The following is a 26,598-nucleotide window of genomic DNA, read 5'->3' as shown; positions in this document are numbered from 1 at the left end:
ACATCACACACCGTGGCTATAAGTTTTGCAGTTTAAGGTGTGACAGCAAAATTACCACAAATGTTTTTTCCTTCTACACAATTCCAAAGATTAGAAGATGATTCTTACTGTAGATCTCAGCAACCTCAGCATATAACTATTTCTTGACAGCCTCCAGTTAACTTATTGGAATGTGTCTGATAAGGGTTGGCTGTGTCCCCACCCAAATATCATCTTGAATTCTAGCTCCTATAATTCCCATATAGTGCGAGGGGCCTCGTGGGAGGTAATTGAATCCTGGGGTTGGGGGGAGGGGGTTTTCCCATGCTGTTCTCATGATGAATAAGTCTCGTAAGATCTGATGGTTTTACTAAGGGCTGTTCCCCTGCACATGCCTCTTGCCTGCTGCCATGTAAGACATGCCTTTGCTTCTCCTTCACCTTCCAGCATGGTTGTGAGGCCTCCACAGCCATGTAGAACTGAGCCCATTTAACCTTTTTCTTTATAAATTACCCGGTCTTGGGTATTTTATAGCAGTGTGAAAATGGATTGTCTGTTTTTCAGACATGAGCAGAAGGGCCCATATCTTTAGAAATTTAGAAAGAAACACTTAAAAATTCTTATAGTAACTAGCAGGGTTTTTCCAAATAGATTCACCCTAAATGTCAAGCGGCACTTTCAGAATGGAGTGAGAGTGAGCAGGCAGAATTATTTGCAAATAAAACACTGAGAATCTAAACTCCAACCTTTGGGAGTCGCTCTCGGCTTGTAGCAACAAAGTCTATACCTACTGATATAAAAAGATTACTTCTTGAAAAGTTGAAGGAAGAGAAGCGAAAAATGAAAAAAACAAAGGAAGATTGAGATGCCACAAAATACCTTTTATAGAAATAACGTAGACTCTATTTTCACAAGATAACTAAATTCAACACTAGACAAAACATTGTGACATGTGAGTTAGAAACTAATACCAATCAATACCTTGTTCACAGGTCTTATTTTTCCTTAGGTTGGGCTTGTATTAACTTTCCTAATTGATACAGCAGCACTTCTCAAACACTTTCATGACAACTGTAAAAAGTTTTATGGCACATTGAGGAAAACTGGCTGACAGCAAAATCAACTCCCCTGTGGCTATAGCCAAATTGGGCACTGAGACCAATCCAGGGTTGCAGAGGATCAATATTGATCATAACCCATTTGTGGCTCTGTAGAAAGACACATCACACCAGAGGGAAGAGTCTATCCAATCCGATAGCTACTTGGAGAACTTTATGGATGACATACAAATTTTTAGGAAGAATTATTGAATCACATTCTAAAGGCTGAAGAGGTATAGGGTTTTCTGTTTTTCTGTAACATTAGGAGGACATAAGGTATGTGTCTAATGGATTTGTGATGACTAGAAATGATCATGTGCCCATTAGCTGACTTAAATCATGAAAAGTATTCCATGTTATTACTCTTATGGAAGTTGTTCTGCTCCCCAAACAAGACCACTTTTCCCCATTAGAGAAACAAATGTTAGGAAGTTCAATTTTCCTAATCTTTAAATATCTTGATATACTCTTGTGAAAAATTTTAGAAAACGTATAACTTGTTTTACCCTCACTTCTCTACCCATTGCATCCTTTCCCTCATTCTTCTAGTTTCTCATGTCTCCTTTATTCCTACTGAATTCAACGTTCTTCTGTACTATGCATAAGACAAATTAATTCTGAAGAACACTTAACCTGTGTGACAAATGCCACTTTTGTGAAAATAGCAGGTAGGAGAAAGTAGAAGGAAAATAACTCTTGGGACCCAAACTCAGCCAAAGGAAAAAGTCAAGCTTGGGAACTGTCATGCAAAAAACTATTTCATATTGTTCCTGACTGGATAGCTACAGACTCCATACTGTTCCCGAATGGATAGCTACACAGGTAGAAGGCTACATCCCTCCCCAAGGAACCTCCCTCACAATTTGCTCCCAAGGAAATTCCTTGCCGGCCCAAAGATCTTTACCCTTAAAACCATTCTGTTGAATGTTGTACTGACAATGTAAATGAACGGCTTATCTTCAGAGGCAGTGGACAGACAGGCCTGGGGGTCATCCCTCCACTTCCCTGAAAGAAATGCGTATTTGACTCTTTCCTCTGTGTGCCTTTATATACAAATCCAGATTGAGCAGGAGATGAATGCCCAGCTTGACTGTTCCTCTAAACCCTCTCCTTTCACATCTAAAGTGCGAATTCAGTGAACACTGATCAACGCCTTGAAAGAAGGCAACCGCTTACTCCATTTACCCACACTTCCCCCCCTTTTTTTCTCAAATGTCCACTGTTTCACTTTTAAATATTGGAGTCTCCCAACCCTCTTTGGAAGAAGCACAAATCTCAGCTACTCCTGTCATTTTGTTCCTTTTTCCCAGGTGCATCCTCAACCTTGGCACCAGAAACCTCTACACGGAGACTTGGCTCCAAGGCCTTTGGTTCAGACTTATATTTATAACTTTAAATATTTCTCCCCAAACAAAATAGGCCAGTGACGGAGAGTTTTGTCATAGCTTGTATTTCTAAAGATTTAAAATCTAATTTTCAATTTAGAGCAAGGCTCTTATCCCCATATCACTTCTCCATCTCTGGAGAGATGCCAAGATTCAGTAAGACATTTTCATGATGAAATAGCAAGAAACAATTCCAGTCCTTCACTTGGGAAAACAATGCACCCTCTGCAAGAAAGGATGGGGCTGCTTCTAAAATTCATGGTAAGCCCAGTCAACCTGGATTAATTGCTAACCCAGGAATTCTTCCTGGGGGATGTGGGAATCTATTGGTGAAAAGACTTTCTGACCTAGCCTCACCCCCACACACATGTATTTAAGTCTGACTTTCCACTGCTGCTTTAGAAAGACGTGGACCCAGATTCTGAGGTAGGATCTTAGATTTCATGAAAACCAGAACATTACCCAGATATTGGGATGTTTTCTTGAGGTATTACTCTGTAACTTTTAGAAGGCCACCTTACTGTGAGCTTATCTGCTGATAACTGAGGGCAGTGGTCCTTCTCAGGATTAAGAAGCATAAATGCATATATTCACTAATCGGCAAGCAGATGACTGAAAAGGAGCATTTAGCATGAAACGTGGGAAGCTAAGGGAAATCTAATAGTTTAGAATAATATGAAGAGATTTACTGGAGGAAAATGGTGTGTGAGAGCTGACAGCTGGAAGAAAGTTTCAGACTTTAACTGGTAGCAAGGGTGCATATTACTGGATAAGCATAAATTGCCCTCTGAATATTTTGTTAAAATTTTAATTTACCTTTTAAGTTAAATGACAATTGCTGCCTTTCATATGTATTTAGGTGTGACTGAAGACTTTCTGCATGCTTGGAGAAAAATTTGATTTTTTCCTTTTTTTTTTTTCCCCTAACCTCCTTCCTCTTTTATTTACCCTATAAGGCATCCACATGTGCCTTAAGATAAAATCCTTAAAAGTATGCAGGTAGAGTGGGATATCTAAGGCAGTATGTAATTAGAACTGGAGATATAAGGTAAAGGGAAAGATAAATTCACATCCTTGGATACTAGGTTGCTGTGGAGAGACTAAAACTGCTAGATCTTTTGTACGTACCTATTTCAGCATATGTAACTTACTGAAACAATTCCCATTTACACCTTATTTCTCAACACTGAGCTCTGGTCTCTCCACCTTCACTTTCCAGCTGCGCTCCACCCCACACACCTCAGCTCTCCGTGGGCTCTTCAGCTGTGGTTAGACTGGACTCTCGCCTTTCTTTCACCCCAGGTGCCCAATTCCTGCTTTCGAGCCTTTTCTGACATGATTTACACTGTCTTTGACCATGTCCTCTTGCAGTCTCGAGTTTTGGAATCAGACCGGTTTCCCTCTCCAGTGTTGCACTGTTTAACTGGACTGACTCCTGTCTTCTGGTTCTTGCAATACACTGTCTTCAAAGCAGTGATCACTTATTCTCTTTAAAAGTTTTGTGCTTTAAGATCATTTCAGTCCCTCTAGCCCTTGGGTGAACCTTTTGAGATAAGAGGAAATCTCGGGATTCTTTTAACACTTTCATTTCCGGTTTTAGTTACCTGCAATCTGCCAGGTTCCTGCTATCTACCATGTTTAAAAAAATATTAAATGAAAAATCTCAAATTTTAAATTGCACACCATCTTGAGTATGATGAACTTTTGTCCTGCAGAGGACACGGATCGTCCTTTGGTCTGGCTTCTTCACGCTGTCTGTGCTACCCCAAGTCATTCAGTAGCTATCTGGGTCATCGACTGTGGCGGGCTCGCAGTGCTTGGATTCAAGTAACTCAGTAATTTTTCTTAACGGCCCCGAAGAGATGGAGCCGTGAAGCAACTTAGGTGTGCCGGAGAGAGGCTAATAAGGTGCTTTAAGTAAAAAGGTGAAAGTTCTTGACTTAAACTTCATAAGCTGAGTTTGCCAAGATCTAGGTTAAGAAAAACTTTCTTTGAAATCATGAAGAAAACTGCAAGTTTTGCTGTGACACATCAAACTAAGTTATAGCCACGGTATATTGTCTTAGGTGTTCTATTTTATTATCAATCCCTTCCTTACTGTGCCTAATCTATAAATTCAACTTGATCATAGGTATGTATGCATGGATAGAATATAGTGGATGTATAGGGCTCAGTGCTGTCTGCAGTTCCAGACATCCATGGTGGGGGGGTCTTAAACTGTCTCCCACAGATAAGGGGAATCTGTACCTCTGTCCACTACTCAAGCTGATGTGTAGCATCTTATTTGCTGTGACTTCATGTATGTTGTAAAACTAAACTACCCGGCACATGTAAAGCCCTGTTCTTTACGGTTTGGGGAATATCACAACTTCCTGTTTCTCTTCCTCTATCTTCTTAGTGCCTTTCACACCATTATCTTCTCTTTACAAGCTTTAATCAAAGCAGAAAGACCCCAATGTACTTGGCCCCCTTTTTCTCATTCAGTGACAAATGATGACTTAGAGCTATGTGGCACTTTGACGTGTCACCAGCATGTTACTAACCCATTCTTTTACTGAAAGAACACTGAGGTCTGGAGAAGTAACTATGCATGTCATCCCCAAAGCGATTTTGACAGCTGAGTAAAGCACAACGGCATTAGCTGCTATTTGTGGTTAAACACCTTTTAAAATAGTCCCCAACATATTTTCATTTTTAGAAATCCCCACTTTAGACCTAAAAATGATTTGCTTTTATGAGGCTTTTTGATGTGATACATTAATCAAACTTAGCTATATACCCCTTAAGAATATTGTCAGTTGCTGTTAATCTTAGCTCACACAGTACTAGGTGAGGGTCCTGAACACGGAATGTGTTTGCACTTGAGGCGTTCTGTCTCCAAGGATGGAATGGAAAACCCCTCCCTTTAAAGCTCTGCAGGTAAATTGTGTCAAGTGGAGAAGGTCAGTTCTGGTTAGCAGCTGGATTGCCACAGAAGGGACACTGGCTGATTCTTCTCGTAGCTCTCGTCATGCTGAATTCCCGGAAAGGGGTGTCAATGAATTGCACGAAGCTCTTCCCGGTAGAATAACATCTGACCTCCCTTGGAGATCTCTTCATACAATTTTCAGTGAGTCACCAATTGTGCTTGACTTCTGTGGCTTCTCCCAGAACAACCCCAGGACTGTTGTCCTGAAACATCCAGCTTTGATCGCCTGGCACCCTGCAGGGAGATTCTCCTCATTCTCTTTCCTGCTTCTCGCCATGTGGCTGACCGCAGGTAGAATAAATGCCTCTTGGTGAGCTCACTCATCCCTTACCCGTCAGCCCCAAGTGTGCAGATAACAGACGCAGAGCTCCTGTGCACGGTGTCCTCCACCTCTGGGCTCGATCTTCCCACCCTCCCGTTCCTGCCAGATAATTATGCTGCAACACTGGGTGACGTTATAACTGGTCCTGGGGGTCAGGGTTTCTGGGTTATGTTCTAACCTGCACTGGGGACAAAGCGTTCCCCGCCTTGAACAGCAGAAAGGCCTGAAGCTTCGATCATGGAAATAAAAGCTTTCTTTTTTGTCTTCCTCCTTTCTTTCAAAAGCCTTTTTTTGGAAAGACTAGTTGATGAGGGAAATAGGAAAAAACCTAAGGGTCTTAGAGTAGAGAATAATCATAGTGGAGGAAAGATGACCTGATGGGGAATGGAATCTAGGATCTTGTGTGTGTGAATAAGCCAAACCACACATCATGTTAAATAGCATCAACTCAAATGTTAACATTTAGATGCCCGGAACTGACGTAAACAGAAGTAACTGATACATTTTTTCATAATGCAGATACTTTCTCTGCCTACTTGCAATGCCCAGTATCCTATGGAACAATATCAGGCTCGCATTTGAACATGTCACATTTGGTTTTCAATATTGGCTTCATTGAAATGGGTGAATTGCTCGTTTGTGCCGAGCAGTGTAGTGTTCTGCTCTTCAGCGCGGCTGCTCCCTACACACATCCCTACCCATGCCATGCGCACCCCGCCCATGCCGTGCGCACCCCGCCCATGCCATGCGCACCCATATGAACACTCTACACACATGTACACACAACACACTCAAGCAATCTCTAATCTTTTTTAAACAGTCTTGGTTGTATAAAAATAAGGGAGGTTGGCTAAAATCATATTTTTCTATTTCAGCTTTTTTACTCTCATCTTCTGGGATCTACAATGAGATAAGATCTGGGAGTTGAAAATGGTTTACTCTATCAGACATTTGAGGCAATAGACTGTTTTGCCTTCCCTTTGAATACCTTGTGAAGTGGAGTCTGATTATTTACATGAAACGAAATGCTCTGGCTCATGTTCTGATCCAAAAGTAATTATTTTAAGTCACTTTCGTTTGCCTCATTCTTGCCTGTTTCAGTTTCTCAAAGTGTATTTTTAAAGGATTATAGTAACTAATGTATAATATCCATAATGCATTTAAGTGAAACAATAGATATGGGTCAAGATAACCTTATTGTCTGCCAGATTAATACTTTTCCAACAAGCTGTTGCAAAAGCCACTATAAATGGAATTTTATATTTAAATAGTCTCTTGACCCATGACTCAAAGCTGTGGCTATCACAAGAAAATCTTACACCTATTAGAGAAAGCAAAAGTAACTGACTCTTATCAAGCTTGACAGGAGTTAATATTTGATGCTCATATATATTTTTTCTCCTCAACCAAGGTGTGATTAATTGAAGTTTCAGCACAGACCAACATAAAAATTGCTTTTCTTTTTCTATTTGAAAGTTTACTCATCTTTTAGGTCTATTACGCACATCTCCATCTTTGAGCACTAAGAAGGAAAACTGTCTACTGTTCCTATTGTTTTTGCTTCAACGTAAGGGGAGTTTATTCCTTCTTGATGCTTCAGAGACTATAAATTTGACTATTCTGGAGCCAAAAGATTCAGATATATTTGTAGTATTGGTGGCCAAAACGTTTTACAGAAACATTTCTTCAGTAATCCTGTCACTAAAATGAGAAAGAGGTACACCATAATCTAAAAGGAACAATTCATCCCTCAATATCCCTGAACATATCAAAAGAACACACATTCACGTTACTCAAAAAAGCATGAGAACTCATTCCATTTAGTTCAAGGAATGCTTGATACTGCTGTCTTGAGTTCAGAAATGTCTTTACCAGCTATAGATTCTGTTATGTTTTGTTTTTTGAGACGAAGTCTCGCTCTTGTCCGCAGGCTGGAGTGCAATGGCATGATCTCGGCTCACTGCAACCCCCGCCTCCCCCGCCCAACCGATTCTCCTTCCTCAGCCTCCCGAGTAGCTGGGATTTTACAGCCACCTGCCCCCAAGCCCGACTAACTTTTGTATTTTTAGTAGAGATGAGGTTTCACCATGTTGGCCAGGCTGGTCTCAAAGTCCTGACCTCAGGTGATCTGCCTGCTTCAGCCACCCGAAGTGCTGGGACTATAGGTGTGAGCCACTGCAACTGACTAGTTATTTTTAGAGACATGAAGGAGCAGCAAAATGGTAGAGAAATTTGAGGAAAAAACCCAACTAGCAGTGGATTCCTGGGAAGATATTACACTAGGACAGGTTCAGAATGCCACTCTGTCAGAAACGCTAACGTTTTGGCTAAACAAGAGAAGATTAAGTCCATCGAGTGATATGATGCAGTATCTAGTCATAAAATTTTTAGCAGAATTCATTGTCAACCAGAGTAGACCACCATGATAAGGAAACTAAAGTCCTGCTCTGAAGCAGTTTGTGGTGGTCCTTCCAGATTTATGATCCCCATATTAGTCTGTGAGAAAAACACAAGGTCTCATAGCAATCCATGACTAAAACATGAACTCCCTTTGCAGGGCAAAAGTCTAACCACAAGACAGCGGCTCCTGACCTCAAATGAGGTCATCTGTACTGCTTTGAGGTTGCAGACTTGTTGTAAAGCTGTTTAGGAACAGCAGCCAAAAAAGTCAGTTATCTAGATATTTTCTACCAATTTCGTAAGTCACAAGTTAGATATCTGTGTATGATCTTAATACAATCGTCTTAATGGAGATGCAGAGAACAATTTAAACCCAAACCATGTATTGCAAGGCGAAATGGGAAATAAGGCACGGTAACCACCCTCAGAAAACTTTCAATCTAAAGTGGTAAGATTATAAAATGTATTCAGAAGATCAAAATAAGCCAATTCTAAACCAGGTACTGTATGAATTATTACATTTACATCTCACATCCAGCCTGTATAGAACTAGGATGAGCTTTCACAGTTGATGAAATTTAGTTGAGAGATTTTCTGTCCAATATCATACAGATCATTAACACTGAAACTGGGATTTCAAATGATCCTGAAGTAGGTGATCTTTGCTTTATCACACACTGCTGACATCCTATTTCTGGTGGGCTCTTTCTACATGTCAGGTCGTTAAATAAGCTGCCGGATTTCTGCCTCGACAGCCCACGGAGCTCTCATGGACCATGGGCATGGAGGGCCTTCTCCAGAACTCCACTAACTTCGTCCTCACAGGCCTCATCACCCATCCTGCCTTCCCCGGGCTTCTCTTTGCAATAGTCTTCTCCATCTTTGTGGTGGCCATAACAGCCAACGTGCTCATGATTCTGCTCATCCATGTGGACTCCCGCCTCCACACTCCCATGTACTTCTTGCTCAGCCAGCTCTCCATCATGGACACCATCTACATCTGTATCACGGTCCCCAAGATGCTCCAGGACCTCCTGTCCAAGGACAAGACCATTTCCTTCCTGGGCTGCGCACTTCAGATCTTCCTCTACCTGACCCTGATTGGAGGGGAATTCTTCCTGCTGGGTCTCATGGCCTATGACCGGCACGTGGCTGTGTGCGACCCTCTCCGGTACCCTCTCCTCATGAACCGCAGGCTCTGCTTATTCATGGTGCTCGGCTCCTGGGCGGGCGGCTCCTTGGATGGGTTCATGCTGACTCCTGTCACTATGAGTTTCCCCTTCTGTAGCTCCCGAGAGATCAATCACTTTTTCTGTGAGATCCCAGCCGTGCTGAGGTTGTCGTGCACAGACACGTCGCTCTACGAGACCCTGATGTATGCCTGCTGCGTGCTGATGCTGCTCCCTCCTCTGTCCGTCATCTCCGTGTCCTACACGCGCATCCTCCTGACTGCACCGGATGAACTCTGCTGAGGGCCGGCGCAAAGCCTTTGCTACGTGTTCCTCCCACGTCACGGTGGTGAGCATGTTCTACGGGGCGGCCTTCTACACCAACGTGCTGCCCCACTCCTACCACACCCCGGGGAAGGACAAAGTGGTGTCCGCCTTCTACACCATCCTCACCCCCATGCTCAACCCACTCATCTACAGCTTGAGGAATCAAGAGGTGGCCGCAGCTCTGAGGAAAGTGCTGGGGAGATGTGGCTCCTCCCAGAGCATCAGGGTGGGGACTGTGATCAGGAAGGACTAGCGGGGACTCTGCAAACATCTGCGGTGCTGCGGCCAATGACGCAGTTATTCCGGAAAATACGGTATTGGTTCTGAAGCTCAGGGTGGCAACTGTGACCAGGAAGGACTAGCGGGGACTCCCAGGGCATCACGGTGGCGACTGTGACCAGGAAGGACTAGCGGGGACTCCCAGGGCATCAGGGTGGCGACTGTGACCAGGAAGGACTAGCGGGGACTCCCAGGGCATCAGGGTGGCGACTGTGACCAGGAAGGACTAGCGGGGACTCCCAGGGCATCAGGGTGGCGACTGTGACCAGAAAGGACTAGCGGGGACTCCCAGGGCATCAGGGTGGGGACTGTGATCAGGGAGGACTAGTGGGGACTCTAACATCCGCAGTGCTGCAACCAATAACGCAGCTATTTCAGAAAATACGGTATTGCTTCTGAAGAATGTTGTCACTTAGCTAATTCAAAATTATTAACAGGCAAAATCATCCTGTTGCGATGATTACTTGGCAACAATAGCAAAGCTGGGGAGCATCTCTGCATTAGCCAACTTGTTCAACTGGATTCACCAAGAAACCTTTCCAGAGGGGATTCTCAGGCAGGCAGCCGTAGAAACCGTTCCTGGCAAGCCCAGCCGCCCTCTGGAGTGCCCGTGTTAACCTGTGATCATGATCCTTCTGTCTGCATTGCTGACCAACCTCTGAATGGAAATCGGAGCATTTGCCACCTCCTTGATTTACTTTCAAACATTCAATACAAGTAAAATATTTTCCAGTGCTAAACGTGTAGCAGTTTTATTTAGAAAACTTTTAGGTGATACTATCGTATTTTGATTCTTTATTCTTACATTTTATGAATGTTCTTAGTTCAGAGGTAAGTGATAAAACATTATAAATACTTGCCCTGCGTTTATTCCCATGGAGTCCAATATATTCCTGGAAATATTCATTTATTGAAAACTGACTGCCATTAAGATTGTTACATGGCCGAAAACCTACAAAACGGCCATTTACACTTAAATGGTAATAGATAAAATGTCTTGGTTTATTCATTCTACTTAGTTCCCTTGGAATAAGTTGCTCAATTTTCTTATTCTCAACATCTTCACTGATATGCTCAAGACAAGTATTTCTGTAATGAGTTGGAGTTAAGTGTGGTGCTTTGATAGATGTGTGACTTTGGAATACTAAGCCAAGACTGCACTCACCCCACCATTTAACTTTAGCTGCTTCTGTGTGTAAGGTCCTGAAATAGGAGAAATAAAAAATATTGAGGGACCTGGTGTCTTTCTTTGATACCACTTTGTCCAGTGTTTTCTAAATCTTGTTACACAGTTGAAGACTAAGCAAAGGTTCCTCAGTCTTATGTTCTAGTGTCAACACAGGTGGAAGGAACAATGTTTCCCCCATTGTTGATGTAGATAAAGAATATTCCCTTCAATATGCTAATCCCTAGGTTTTTTATTCAGAATGTTCCTAATAATTTGATCTTGACCCTGAAATCAAACGCATGGAAAAGAGATGGAAGAATGTCCTGGAGGGATTATTAAGTGAAGAAACAGACCAGGATTCATCTGTGAAATATCCTCAGTGTTATTTCAATTCAGCTCCATTCACATTTAATTCCTTTGTATCTGCACTAGTGCCCTCCCCCTTCTCCATTCTCCTGCCTTAGCTAGCACCCCCTTGATCTATCTTCCCTCTACAACACTCCTCCAATTCACACTGCCTCTGTGCTCTATCCTGGGACATTTGTGTTTTTTCCCATTTCCTCAGTTGCTAAATATTAAAAAATAGGACTTTTGTTATTTCCAAGATTAATTCTCTGCACATTTAACTAGAATATTTAACTCTAACACTGACAGACATTTCAAAAGTATTGCTGAAGCAATAAGTGAGGTGCATTTTGACAAGTTTCTAGGGATATCATGGACTTTAGTGATAGGGGCATGGAAGGAGTGACTTATTCAATGTTTGAGTCTATTCAAGCAATTCCGTGGTGGTTACATCAACATGTTCTTATCCTGGTGATTTATCAATCTTTCCACTGTTGACGTGTGCACTTTTCTGTTGTAGGCTCTACTTCAATACAACTTAAAAAAAAATTAAGTCTCATTTTACACATGGTGGGTACCCACTCTCCTCACACATACAACTAGTCCCACTGTAAAAGGGAGTGACCAAGGATTTTTCCCCAGTCATCTCACCAAGTTCTTCATCAGGTAATTTGTGGTCACCAGATTTGCTTATTAAAATATATGAATTATTAAGTAATATACATAATTTAGTAACTTAATATTAGTTGTATACCTGAAACATGACATGCACTAATCCAAGTTATGAGGAAAACATAGACTGTCCCCAGGACTGTCCCTAGTTTTGAAAACATTTAACTACATGATCTGATTTTTGATTCTGATCTTCACAAAATATTAAAGAATCGGCCCCATGGGAGATGAAGAAGCTGATGTTCACAGCAAGTTATTTCCCCATTCAAGCGAGAGGCAGATGGGCCTTCAGAACCACATCTTCTAACCTCTGGTCTGGTGTTTTGTGCCAAGCCACGATACTGATAATTGACAAAGGGGAGAAGCGGCCGGGCACGGTGGCTCATGCCTGTAATCCCAGCATTTTAGGTGGCTGAGGCAGGTGGATCACTTGAGGCCAGGAGTTTAGCCTGCCCAACATGGCGAAACCCTGTCTCTACTAAAAATACAAAAAATTGGCGTGGTTGGCACATGCCTGTAATCCCAGCTACTCGGCTGAGGCAGGAGAAATGCTTGAACTCAGACTGGAGGTTACAATGGGCCGAGATCGTGCCCACTGCACGCCAGCCTTGGCAACAGCAAGACTGTCTCAAAAACACAAAGTGGGAGAAGCACATGGCATGATGATGTGCAGCTGCCAGCTTAACCCTCATATGACCTGGGGACAAAGGTCCCTTCAGAGCAACATGCTGGTGAAAGCCATGTTCATTTGCTGTTGGAGGCCAGTTAGGCTGGTCTAGCGAGGACCTGATGACCCACGTCGAGGGGTAATCAGATTCCCTGTGGGGTCTTTCTGCAGGTGAGGGATATGGATATAAAGTTAACTGAACGCTTGCTTCTACAGACTTCTTATTTATACAGCAAGCATCTATGCAATATAAAATTATAATAGAAGAAAACATACAGTCTACTTATTTAAATACCTTATTTAACTGCCTTATTCAATACTCAGGAAGATATCAGGCAAAAAGGAATGATCAGAGAAACTGAAGATAATTAGATAACTAATGATAAATAATTATTTAGCATTAAAGAAAAGAATGCAGACCTCTGTATCCACAAAAATTAAAAACTGAAAATTGAAAAAATTAGTGACAGAACATCCCTGTCAAGTTAAACAACTGACTTTAAATGAAGTCTGAGAATTCTGACAATTATGTGAAAGCAAAATGACCAAAACGTCAGGTCCTGACTCTACAAAGTTCCATACATGAAACAATTGTATTAATAGATAATCGTATGGCATTGATAGGTTATTTAGTTAAAACAATAGGCTGATTCTTACACAAATGATAAAAGCCAGATGCATTTTTAAGCTTTTTTCCAGTTGGATTGTATTGAGGGTAGATTTCTTAAACCTGGGTGACTCCCGTGACCATGCACACTTTCCAGCATTTCACTGTGTGCTTCCTTCTAAATCCCAGGTCATCAAAGGCCAAGAAAACATTTAATCTTGACTACATTCCCTTGGTTTATACAACTAGTTAAGAATATAAAATGGTAAATAAATGACCTGTAGCTTCAACACTGGTTATTTCACATTGTATTTTTATGAGCACTTTAAGCTTCTTTGGTTTTATTAAATCATCACAAACCTAAAAACAAGGATCTTTATTTTGTGATGCATCCCAAGGACCTAAAAACTTTCCTGATAGAGAATCTGCCCTTAATAAATGAGTCTAAGAAACGAATGAAAACTATTTCACAAATTTGCCCTTAATAAATGAGTGAATATGAGTGTAAGAAACGAAAACTTTCATGAATTTGCCCTTAATAAATACGAGTGTAAGAAATGAATGAAAAGTATTTCACTTTAGAAGGCGTAGTTACCCCAAAGTACAAACTCTAGTTTCTAAAAATCCTTAAAAAAAAAAAAAAAAAAAAAAAAAAACTTGGCATCTCAGGTTTGAAGAGACGTCATGGAAACTGGAGTTTAACAAAGTTAGGTGACTTGTACAGGCTCACATAGAACTGCATGTCGGGGTGATGCTAGAAGCAAAAAAAAAAAAACCCAAAAACTGTACTTAAATTATTTCCGGATTCACTAAGTGATTTCTAACTATTTTAAAATTGCAGCTTATGTTGAAAAAAAAAAAGTCATTGGCTTTTGCTAGATTCTTCATATATTCTTTCTTTGAAGAAACAGGAGGTAAGTTCCATTAGGGGCATTTGCTCAAGGGTGGAAGCAGAAAACTCGTGACTGAATTTAATTGCAAGGTTTAGGATTACATGTGTCAGCTGATGTCATCAAAATTCTTTCCCTGGAATTCCAAAGTGCTTAACTGAAAATGATCAGTGATGTTAACTATTCCACAAACTTGGAAAAATTAAAATCAGAAACATGTTTGAATGTAGTTAAAACCATATCTTTGGGCCTCAGCTTCTGAATATGAAGGTTTAATGAAAACTGCTTTGCTGTCTCCCTGGATCAACTGTGGAAACGACTTCAAAGGGAGAAAGGATATAATTTTGGCCCAAGGCAGGGATGCTCGCAAGTAACGGCTTTGTGTAATTTTGAAAGACTAAAAGTCTTCCTTTGGATTATTTCTAAGGACAAGATTATTAATACATGCTGTGTATGTATTAAGGGATTTCAGTTCAAAGGTAGAGAGTAGAGTTGTAAGGAGATTACATACATATAGACACACATACACACACGTACGCACGCATATGTATATATATTATAGAGGTGGAAAATATGCCACCTTTTCACTTAAGAATACAATGAACCTGCTATATGGTGATGAATGTAGATCACCTTACATTCCAGTGGTCACTTAGAACTCTATTATGTACTAAAACCTAAAATTATCTAGTATGTGTCCAGTTGGCAGATGCTTAGGTTACTTCCACTTTCTTATTGCGAAATAACACCAGAATGGGTTTTTTTAAATAAGTTGCCCACTCATCTGATTATTTCCATACTACACTTTCCTAGGAGTGGAAGCTTGTACATATTTTTTAAACTCCTGGCATTGACTTAGTGCTCTCTCAAAAAACAACGACAAAAAAAAAAAAAAACCCAGAAAACCCATTCTAATTCCCACCAGCAGTTTGAGGCTCCCCCTTTATCAACATTGATACAACCCAGCTCTCATGTAGAAGTTCGTTGAATAAGATTGACAAACTATTTCTGCATTGTGGCCTTCTACATTGCTATTGAGGAAGCTTCATGGTTGCATGCTCTAGGAAAGAATAAAATTAAGTTCAAGCCCCCTGCCTCTGTGCTAGCGCCCAGCTAAGTGTATTCACGTTTCACTGTATTTCATCGCCTCTCAAGAGTAAGAATGTGACCCTAACTGCGCAGTGATAGACACGTATTAGGAGGGAGTGGTGAGTTTTTATGACTCCACCTGAGAGGCCTGAAAAGACCACTTGATTGGCAAAAGAGGCCATCATGAATAATTATATCAAAAATGGTCCCATGACTGTCCTCGATCCATAATAGGGAGACTGTCCTGTAACTTAGTTCCCTCATGCCCCTACCTTTAGGGAACTTCTCAAAAAGTGATCTAGTATTACAACAAAATTAAACATAACCATAAGAATAGTAAAGTCTGACTACAGCGTTGGCCCTTTGAATTGTCTTTTAAAACTGTTTAAAAAATCTCTCCTGCCCATTAGCGGTCTTCAGTACCTGGGAAAACATTGTATACAAGGGCAATTATGTTGAAAAAATGTTTCATAAATCATTGATAGGATCGCTGTAGTACCATTTCAGTGTATTACACAATATTTAAATTCAGTTCAAAATTCTGTAATTTTTTGGAAATGAATTTATTTCAATTGTAATATTCAAGGGTCATTCTCTTTTTTTGTAAGGTACATATAATACATTCATATGATTTGTAAAGATCAAATCAATGTAATTGAGATACCCGTTACCTTAAATATATTTGTCTTGTCTTTATGCTAGAGACATCGGAATTGTTCTCCCCTTAGGTGAACTCTGCCACATTAGAGATCTTCAAATCTGAAATCCCAACAGGGCATAGAACGCACAGGACTGCGTGTTAACAGCGGCAATGCTGTGTGGGACTGGAGACGTGCCTGTCGAATGGGGCATTGTCCTCCGCAGTCTCACAGCAGTGACATGTGTGAGGGGCATTGGCAAGACCTTTCTCGGGGTACACCCAAGATTTTTTTTTTCATAGACCCCAATATAAAGCCAGACACCTGCAGGCAGGCATGTAATGACTGAGAATTGCCCAGGAGTTAGGGAGAATTTTGAGTTTCTGGAAAATTAACTTCATTTTTGTCACTTTGATTAGACAACTTGTGATCAGAAGTTCAAATTTTCCTTGAGTGTGTTTATGGCCTTGTACGCTGTATTCGTTTAACTTCTCTTTTGCTGGTTGTAAACTTGAGTGATGCTCAAAGGGATGTTGTCTTTGGGGAGTAGCTAAGGCAGAGAGAGCATGAAAAACAAAAGCTGAGTCCTTGAGCCTGGTTCCAGCTCTCCCATCTGACTTCCGAGCCTCAGTTTTACCAGCTGTGAGATGGGGATAAGTCCAGTGATGGACCCGTGGAGGTGCTGTGAGGAGCAGGTGGAAACATTGGCACCCGTGCCGTGGTGCCTGGGACCCAGCAAGCACTACACAAGTGCTCGCCTGTTTATTGTTGCAACACGTCTCAATTTTGTCTAAAAACTAAGAAAATCATTTATTGGCGTAGAAGTTCCCTATGGCTGTGGTACCAAATGACCAAGTTTTATAATATCACAGCCTGGAGGTCAGAAGTTGGAAGCTGGTCTCACTGCATTGAAATCACAATGTTGGGAAGGGACTACCTTTTCCACGAGGTTGTAAGAGAGTCTTATTTCCTAGCCCTCTCCAGTTTCCAGAGACCGCCTACATTCCTTGGCTTGGGGTCCCCTCTATCGTCAAACCCGGAGACCGACTGAGTCCCCCCGACCCGACCTGTTTTCATATCACGTCTGACTCTCCTGCCTCGTGTCTCCCGTGTAAGGCCTTGGTGTTTACATTGAGTCCAACAGCAGAATTCAGAATAATCTCATCTCAGAATTCTTAATCACACCTGCAAAGTCTTTGCCACTTAAGAGAGCATATTCATTGGTTCCAGACGTTAGCACATGAGGACCTTTGCTGGAGGCGGAAGATTATTCTGCCCATATGGTTTATATTTAACATTAAACTAAGTATTACAGCATCATTCAATTTAAGTAGCAAATTAAGCCCTATGGCATTATTTAAGACAACTATTCTAATCATAAAAGGCAGATGGAATTCTGCAACAAATCATACACAATGATTTTCTTTTTGTCTGTTTAACGTAAGGTGAATTCTAACTATTATCATCTACAGTACAATCTCTGGATGTGTAATAACACTTGAAGCCAAAGTTATTTCAACCTATTGGTACCTACGTGAGTGAAGACCTGTCATAGCAAGGACAGATTCAGAAGGCAGAGGAAGTGGGGAGTAGTTCCTCCTTTTTTGTGAATTATGCTGACTCTTAGTTATTCTAGGTATATTTATTTTAAACCACAGCATAATTCTCAAATTTTCTAATTTAGAAGTAAAAGTTATATTGCTGTCTGATCTTAGAAACTCTTGATTTCTTTGTTTCCTAGAATGAAGTTTCTTATCAAATGTGGGTGGATCCCATATTTTTGTCAATTTTGTTTTGCATTGAAGATAAACACCAAGTGCCTGGCATGAAAATTATTTCTTCAGCACATTTTATAAAATCGGGGTGTTTTGAAGGAATTCTAGAGATATATCTTAAAAAGCATAAAAATAATTTGCATTTTTTGCTGGCTGCATGTGTTTAAAAACGATTTATTCAACCAAAATTTACAATGTGCCAGTTGTTTCTTTAGATGGTGAGAGTTCAGTTAACAAAATCGGCAAAACCCCTTATTCACATGAAGTTTACTTTCCAGCTTGAGATAAACACAAAACACAGCATAGTGTGTCAGACGGTGTGAAGAAAAGTGAAGAAAAAGTCATAGGACCAGAATAGGCCCCTCTGAGCAGGTGGCTTTTGAGCAAAGCCCTGAAGGACATGAGGGGATGGCCTTGCATGGATGGAGGAGGAGCCCAGGCAGGGCAGCAGCAGACGCAAAGGCCTGGGCTCGGGGCTCTTGCAAAGTGGGGACAGAGGACAAACAAGGAAGCGACCGTCGCTGCAGCCCGGGATCAAACAGGCTGGAGTCGGCAGGAGATGATTTCAGAGGATGAAACGTTCAGAACGTGACCGGCCTTAACGCATGATGTGAAGCACAACGGCAGGTTTCAAGCGGAAAGTGGCGTGGTGTGATGCGGGTCCCACTGACTCTGGTGGCGTGATGCGGGGTCCCACTGTGACTGGTGGCGTGATGCGGGTCCCACTGTGACTCTGGTGGTGTGATGCGGGCCCCACTGTGACTCTGGTGGCGTGATGCGGGTCCCACTGTGACTGGTGGTGTGATGCGAGTCCCACTGTGACTCTGATGGTTGTGCTGAGATTAGACGGGGGGATTCACGAGACAGCAGGGAGAGCGTGGGAAAGTTCGTGGAACAACCAGATTAAAATGTCACGATGGATTAAGCCAGGCTCCTACGAGCTATGGACACGAGAAATGCTCTAGATGTTTAATTGTTATAAATGTTTTACTTATTTTTAGAGACAGGGTCTTCTCTGTCACCCAGGCTGGAGTGCAGTGGCACAATCCTAGCTCTCTGTAACCTCAAACTCCTAGCCTCAAGCAGTTCTCCCAGCTCAGCCTCCTGAGTTGCTGGGAGACAGACGTGCCACCACCACGCCTGGCTAGTTCATGTTTTCATAAAGACGAGCTCTGCTGTGTTGCCCAGGCCAGGCTCATCTCAAACTCCTGGCTTCAAGTGATCCTTGGCCTCCCTAAGTGCTGGGGTCACAGGCATGAACCACCACACTGGCCTGTTTTTAGTGTTTTATACATTTTGGATAAAATGTTTGAATTTGTTTAATATGAGAGATGTGCTCTCTTCTCCTTAATGTGGGTTGATTCTAGGAAGTTTTGGAGTTATGTTTTATATTTTTGGGCTTTGAATTAGAACATTTTTAGACAATATTTGTGTTCAGTTATCCTTGGGAAATGGAATAGAATTTAAAAGATCCGGAGGTTAAGACTCACTGACCTAGACTTAGTTTTGACCACGGAGTATTTCTGGGAGGCCTGACAGAGGAGGCCAGTCCTCAGCCCCTTTCACAGTAATCTGAATGTATCGATCACAGGGAAATTGGGAGTAAGCCAGTTTAATTTTGATGTTAGTATATAAACGTTTTTTAGACTCTTAATTTGTACTGATTCTACTGGTCACTTTTCAAGGTCATTACAATTCTGGTACCTTTGTGAAACCAGGTATGACTTCTGCATGGTAAAGGACAACCAGCTAAATTTGAATTTCAGATAAATGGTGAACCCTTTTTTTGATTGTAAGTACATTATGAACTTAAACAGATTTTTTGATCATCTGAAAGTGAAACATAGCTGAGTGTCCTGTATCTTTATTTGCTAAATCTGGCAACACTAGATAGCGGAGCCAAGGTGTCCAGCAACATGTGAAAGGGGGAAAAAGCCTTGCGGCGTGCCCCTAGGCTCCCCCTTTGATAAATGTTTGAGACTCAAGCCACTGAAGCCTGCCATGCGGGGGCGGGGGGCTAGTTGGGCAGAGGGTGGTAATTTTTACATGTATGGTTCTTTTTGTCTAACATTTGAATCTTTCACCTGATATAAGTTAAAGATAAAATCCCTCCTTAAACTGGCCTGTTGCTGTCACATTCCCATACATCTCCATAGCTTTCTAAGCCTGAGTTTAGCTCTGGCCTCAGTTCCGGTAACGCTGGCAGACATGTAGCTTGGTGAACCCTGCTCCTGTGTCTCCTGGTGACAAAGCTTCAACCTGCCAACACTTTCCTTGTAATTTCCTTGCCCATTTCCCAAACCTACAGGAGCAATGGAGAGCAATGCAAGGAGTGAGCTTAGTGTCATAAACCGCTTTTTAAAAATTTAATTCTGGAGTTTTTGCAAATAGTTTTCTTCACCCTCTAACTTACCTGAAGAAAGATCGTCAAAAAGGTTAGCAAAACAGTGCAAAGAACACGGAGGAGTCCCAACTTTAGACATACGGTGGCATAATAGGCATCGAAGACTTGGAAGAGTAGGGGGTGAAGGGGACCGAAGGGTGAGAAATGAATATGAGCACAACCTACGCTATTTGAATTACGGTTACACTGAAGGACAAGACTCCACTATGCAACATATCCATGTCATGACACTGCACTCGTCCTTAAACTTATACAAATAATAAAACATAGAGAACGTTTTATTCACGAAGCCCCAAAAGTTATCCTAACCCTTCATTTCCTCAGTGATTTACTTCACTCCACTTTATCCATTCTGCCAATCAATGAATCCAGCATCCTGCTTTTCCAACTAGCATTTACTTAACCCTACTAAGGGCTAGATAACGTCCTGGATACGAGAAATGCAGCATGGACAGAACAGACATGGTTAAAACCCCGTTCTTGGTGTAGGACACAGCAATTGTATCATGCGGTTACCACAACCTCCAGCAGCATGAACAGACACAACACAGAAGCAGCAGTTCTGACTGTAGCCACAGTTTCCGCTTTATGATGCGCATGTCGGTCTGCTGGTTCTTTTCTAGCCTCTACCCTGGGAGCTTCATCCTGACGGTACCCTCAGAAATGTCACCTCCACTGCAGACCTTTCCCATCTTGAACGTGTTCTTGCCTCCTCCCTGGGCCTTGTCTTCCCGCTGCCCTGGGACGCTCGTGGGGCCACATCAATGACGAACACGTCATCCTGACTTCACCCTCCCGGGGCTTCTGGTGAAGGGTGAGGCTACGGGGATCGTATTCACAGTGATCTTGGCTGTTTTCGCAGTGGCTGTAACTGCAAATTTGGTCATGATATTCTTGGTTCAGGTGGACTGTCGCCTCCACACCCCCATGTGCTTTCTGCTCGGCCAGCTGCCCCTCATGGACACCCTTTTCATCAGCACCACTGCCCCAGAGCTCCTGGTGGACGTGGTTCCTAGAGAACCATTTCCTTTGTGGCCTGTGGCATCCAGATCTTCTGCTACGTGACCATGATTGGTCTGAGTTCTTCCTACCGGGCCTCATGGCCTATGACCGCTGCGTGGCTGGCTGTAACCCTCTGAGATACCCAGTCCTGATGGACCACAAGATGTGTCTCTTGCTGGCTGCTCATGCCCTGTTTGGTGGCTCCCTCGCTGGCTTTCTGCTCACACCCATCACCATGACTGTCCCTGACTGTGGCTCCTGCAGAATCGACCATTTTTTCTGTGAGATCCCGGCGATTCTCAAACTGGCCTGTGTGGACACGTCCTTGTATGAAACTCTGATGTGCAGCTGCTGTGTCCTCATGTTGCTCATCCCCATCTCGATCGTCTCCACCTCCTACTCCCTCGTCTTGTTAACTGTCCACTGCATGCGCTCTGCTGAAGGTCACAGACAGGCCTTCACACCTGTTCCTCCCACTTGACTGTGGTTAGCATCTTCTATGGAGCTGCCTTCTACACATACATGCTGCCTCGGTCTGTTCCATGCCCCCGAGCAGGACAAGGTAGTGTCAGCCTCTATTCCACTGTCACACCCGTGCTCAACCCTCTCACCTACAGCCTCAAACAAGGACATCACAGGGGCATTAAAAAAGTGCTTGCAGGTTCCTCATCTGCTCAGAAAGTCACCACAAGTGATGCTTAGAGAGTCACTGCCAGGAGGGTAAGGCTCCGAAGACCTTCCTCCGTGTGCCCTGTTTTCCTGGAGATTTGGTCAGCTGTCAACGTCTCCTTACTATTGGCAGTTAGGATGATTCACTCTCCTCAGGGGAGCAAGGGAAAGATGTGCTGTTATGCAGAGACCTTTCAGTGTGAAGTATCAAGAATGGTTTATTCAGTTAAATAATTGTTTATTTTCTCTAGGGAAGAAAAACCCCAGATATTAGAGTTCACAGCAAACTTTCACTCTGAACTAGATCTGTTTCACAATAGATGTTCATGTTTAAACAACACAAAATGAAAGAATCTACAAAAGCTATCAAATGTTTACAGTCAAATTCTGTGATTAGTTTTGTAGCAATAGAGTAAAAGAATGTCAATACACAAGTGGCAAAGAAGATAAAGCACACACTTTAGTCGTGTTTCTTATTATAGTATTGACCCCAAGTAACCATAAGCTCTAATATTATCTTTGGATCTCTGACCCTCTTGAGTACAGACAGCAGCTGTCAAATACTAGGCCACAAAAAATGCTGGTGAATTGCACAGAACTGAGTATGAATGGGTGGAGGCTCAACATGACACAGCTACGCGCAGGGAATAGACTCGAGTACTTAGCATCAAAGAACATGGCTGCCACTTTCCTTGAGAGTATTCACAGGACACCAGGTTCGTTAACATCCATGGCCAGAAACTTCACTTTCCAAGTTGTGTGTGATTCAACAACAACCCTTAAGGCACTTTGAATTAGGCTGAGTGGGGTGGGAAGTCCTTGGAGTTTTTCATGTGGGTGTTACGTGATAACAGACACGTGTCTAAAAGCATCACTGTGCCTGTGGTGTAGGAAAATACAACAAAGTGAAATATGGAAACAGGAAGATAATTCAGGAGGTTTCAAAGATGAGAAACAAGGATGGCTTGGGTAGGGTGGACACCAAAAAGGATTTAGCTCATGGATTTGGTGTATGTCAGCAACAGATGTAGAGTGAAGGATAACTTATTGGTTTGGGCCCAAGTGAATAAAAAATGCAATTTTTGAGATTTGGAAAACTACAGTGGCCTGTAGCAGAAGTCAAGAATTCACTTGTCAAGATAATTTGGTAATATCTATGAGGTATTTAAGCTAGGCCGGGTGCACTGACTCACACCTGTAATCCCAGCACTGTAGGGGAGGCCAAGGAGGGTGAATTTCTTGAGCTCAGGAGTTTGGAGACCAGCCTGCCAACGTTAGCAAAACCCCATCTTTACCAAAAATACAAGTATTAGTTGGGTGTGGTGGCACCCACCTGTAGTCCCAGCTACTTGGGAGGCTGAGGTGGGAGGGGATCACTGGAGGCTGAGAAGTTGAGGCTGCAGTGAGCTGTGATGGCACCACTGTGCTCCAGCCTGAGTGGCAGAGTGAGACCTTGTCTCAAAATAAATACATAAAGATATGGAAGCTATATGTAAAGTCAATTGCAGTTCATATCAGTTCTGAACATAGGTATACATTTAATAATCCTCAGGGTACAAAGTGTTTAAAAACATAGGTTTTTTGAGAATTTTCTTAAAGCTTAACATCTGAGGCAGCTGGTGTCACATGAAAAATTAGAAAAGAGGGTTTTATGAGGTAAGAAATAAAATCTAAGACAAAATGTTTAAAAAGACAGTATCAGTAACTGCAACAAGTACAGTTTATGGTTGAAATGAAATTTGGTTATGGTATTTAGCAACACGAAGGTTATTTGTAACTTGGACAATTTGTAATGGAGATATGCTTAGAGATTCAGAGTAAAATAAAGGGAGAGGAAGTAGATAAGGTAAGTTTGAGTACAAAGTTAGATTTTTTTGTAAAGTGGAGTATAACTAGAAGAACATGTGATACCAATGTGTTAATGTTGCTGTCATTGTGATACTGAGTATAAAGTTCAAAGGAATAATTCAGTACAAAAAGAAAATTGATATATGAGAAATGGAGGAAACTTTCAGAAAGATGGCCTTCGAGAGTGGCCGAAAGCACAGAAACAGACTGACCTTTTGTGAGAGCCATGGCCAAGTCACTGACAGCAGCAGGAGGTCAGGCAGAGCACATGTGTCACCACTTGACTCCCTTCCCCTGGTTTGTATCTTCTCAGTGCAGTTAGAATCAATGAGAGCTTCTGAGTAAAGATCAGGGTGGTCCTGTCAAAAGTGAGAGGAGAAGAGAATCATCTTGGAGAACAGGTAAGTTAACAAGCTAGTAGAGCTATCTGGGTTGCAGGACAACCTTTAGGACTCCCCCTCGTTTGCATTGAATATATGAATTTAGCATGACATGTTTGTCAGATAATTCATGATGTGTGTCCAGCATAGTGCCTAGAAAATAGTAGACACTCAATGTTAACTAGAATTATGTGAAAAACAAGGACAAAATAACATCAACTGCTGTCGTTACTACAAACTTACTCCTTTGTGAACAAAGTATGTCGTATTTATGCTTCTCCAATGCATATAATTTGCAGCATGTAATAGATGTCCAGTAGCTGTTGATTTCAATAAATTTGTCTCTTTGGGCAATTAAAAGTTGTAGTGAGAATTCCTCATGGTGTGGAGTTCCTTGAATAATGTGGCATGATTTTGTTATAAGGTGACATTCTGTCACTTCATTTCAAAGTGCAAATTATTTATGTTTAGAAGTTAAAGTCCACCATACTCCCAAAACATTCTCTCTGTAATCTTGTCTTTGTGGTGGCTTCTCTGGTGATGGCTTCCGTTTAGTGTGGAAAAATGTCCCTGCTCTGAGTGTACTAGTTGTAGTTTGTGCATCTCCTCTTGGTGCCCACAGATTTCACTAAAATACTGTGTGATACGGGCATATATGTCCAGTTACAGATTGTTCAGGTGTTGAATAGCTTTTTATAAGGTGGTTTCCCCATGAATATTTAACTGTTTTTTAATTATTTCCACCCCATCTCCCAATTTCAAAGGCAATTTGAGGGTGATAAGGCCATATGCTTGGAGCTGAACCCATTGGAGTCTGAATATTGGCCTGTTTATCTCTGGGCTGTGTGCCCTCAGCATGTTACCTAACCTCTCTGTGCCATAGTTGACTATCTTGCTTAGAGTGGATCATAGTTGAAGAATGAGAGGCTTCTTAGAGCGGACGTTTTCTAAGCCTGTAACTGTTGCTCCTTCAGGCGATGGCGGCTGTGCCTTAGTGATCCAGCCAGGCCGTCTTCTGTGGGTTCTCTGGGCAAAGCTCTCATCAGGAGTTTCTCTTGATTGGTTGAATAGATTCTACCTCAGGCGCTGCACTCAGACATTTGCGATTGCATCTAAGATAGATATCGCCCCACTTTCCCTTGGCTTGATCTCTCCGTACAGGAAGGAGAAATCTAGACATGAAGACACAGTCCCAAGTGATTATCTGCAGATTCTATTAGGCATCCTGCAGGTGCGACTATGGGACAGCGTGGCCTCATCCTCCTGCCACCTGGTGGCCGGTTAGTAACATGACATCCTCCTGAAACCCCATGCGTTCTGGATTCTTTAAAACCGCCTGTGCCATTAGGAGAATACAAAATACAAAACAAAAATGAATAATGTATCATAGGCACCTCGGATGGACTGATGGTGACATTTTTCTATTTGCTATTAAACATTTTCTGCATTTTAGCAGCTATTTTGTTGTCTTGGTGCTTTACATGCTATGCCTCATTTTTACTCTGCAATCTCCAGAATCAATTGGAAAAAATGAATTGTATAAAAGCCTTGAATCTATGATCATTTATTGCCAAATAATTTGCCAAAAAGTTTTCTCCATGTATATTTCTGTAATTATAGATATAATAGTTAATAGCTTTAAATATTGTAGTTAACATCCCTCATTTGATTTGGTAAAACATAAAGGGAAAAGTGATTGAAAGGCCTACAACATAAGGGAAAGAAGTCTGCTTGGGGATATTTAATTCCAGCTACTTTGTAATTTTAGGGAGTAAACTGAATCAGCACTTGACACGGGCAACAGCAGGGCTTCTAAGAAAATTACATCATAAATCAGTGTTGATCTCTTATGAAATATATAACCCTAGAAATGCCAATGCAAAACTTATTCTTAATCATCTCAAAAGAGTTGTGAAACCATTCACGAAATAATCCCCACACTCCATCAGGAAACAGAACATAACCAGCATCCAGAGCCCTCTTGTGCTTTGATCACCACACATGCCCCAGGGCAAAGACAGGCATTATTCTAAATGTCTTTTTCATTTGAACTACTTTAGACAAGCAAAAAGGTGGCAAAATTAACACGATGAGCTTCCAATGTAGCCCTCACTCAACTTCTCTTAATGCTGACATTTGAGACAGTTTTGCCCCTGCTGCCCAGGCTGGAGTGCAATGGCACGATCTCGGCTCACTGCAACCTCTGTCTCTCAGGTTCAAGTGATTCTCCTGCCATAGCCTCCCAAGTAGCTGGGATTATAGGCACCCACCACCACACCTGGCTATTTTTTTTTTTTTTTTTTGTATTTTTAGAGACGGGGTTTCACCATATTGGCCAGGCTGGCCTTGAACTCCTAACCTCAGGTGACGATCCACCCACCTTGGCCTCCCAAAGTGCTGGGACTGCAGGTGTGAGCCATCATGCCTGGCCTAATCTTGACATTTCAATAGCCATAAAACAATGATCAGAATGAGCAAATTTACATTTCACCAGTTTTTCTACTCATGACAATTC

General features: G+C 42.0%; 1 protein-coding gene and 1 pseudogene across 1 annotated transcript; both read left to right on the top strand.

The window, feature by feature from the left end:
- Window positions 1–8,893: 8,893 nt before the first annotated feature.
- On the top strand, window positions 8,894–10,917 carry LOC105474777 (olfactory receptor 2T2-like). Its single transcript, XM_011729608.3, is given in 2 exon segments — window positions 8,894–9,604; window positions 9,606–10,917. Coding segments are annotated over 2 exon segments (972 nt in total). The 5' UTR covers window positions 8,894–8,930; the 3' UTR covers window positions 9,904–10,917.
- A 10,031-nt stretch (window positions 10,918–20,948) lies between these two features.
- On the top strand, window positions 20,949–21,994 carry LOC139356392 (olfactory receptor 2T11-like; annotated as a pseudogene).
- The last annotated feature ends 4,604 nt before the right edge of the window (window positions 21,995–26,598 follow it).

The sequence above is a fragment of the Macaca nemestrina genome, chromosome 1 (genome assembly GCF_043159975.1).
Source record: "Macaca nemestrina isolate mMacNem1 chromosome 1, mMacNem.hap1, whole genome shotgun sequence".
NCBI classification, from domain to species: Eukaryota; Metazoa; Chordata; class Mammalia; order Primates; family Cercopithecidae; genus Macaca; species Macaca nemestrina.
The sequence above is the reverse complement of the archived record's forward strand: the minus strand, read 5'-3'. Positions and strand labels throughout refer to the sequence as shown.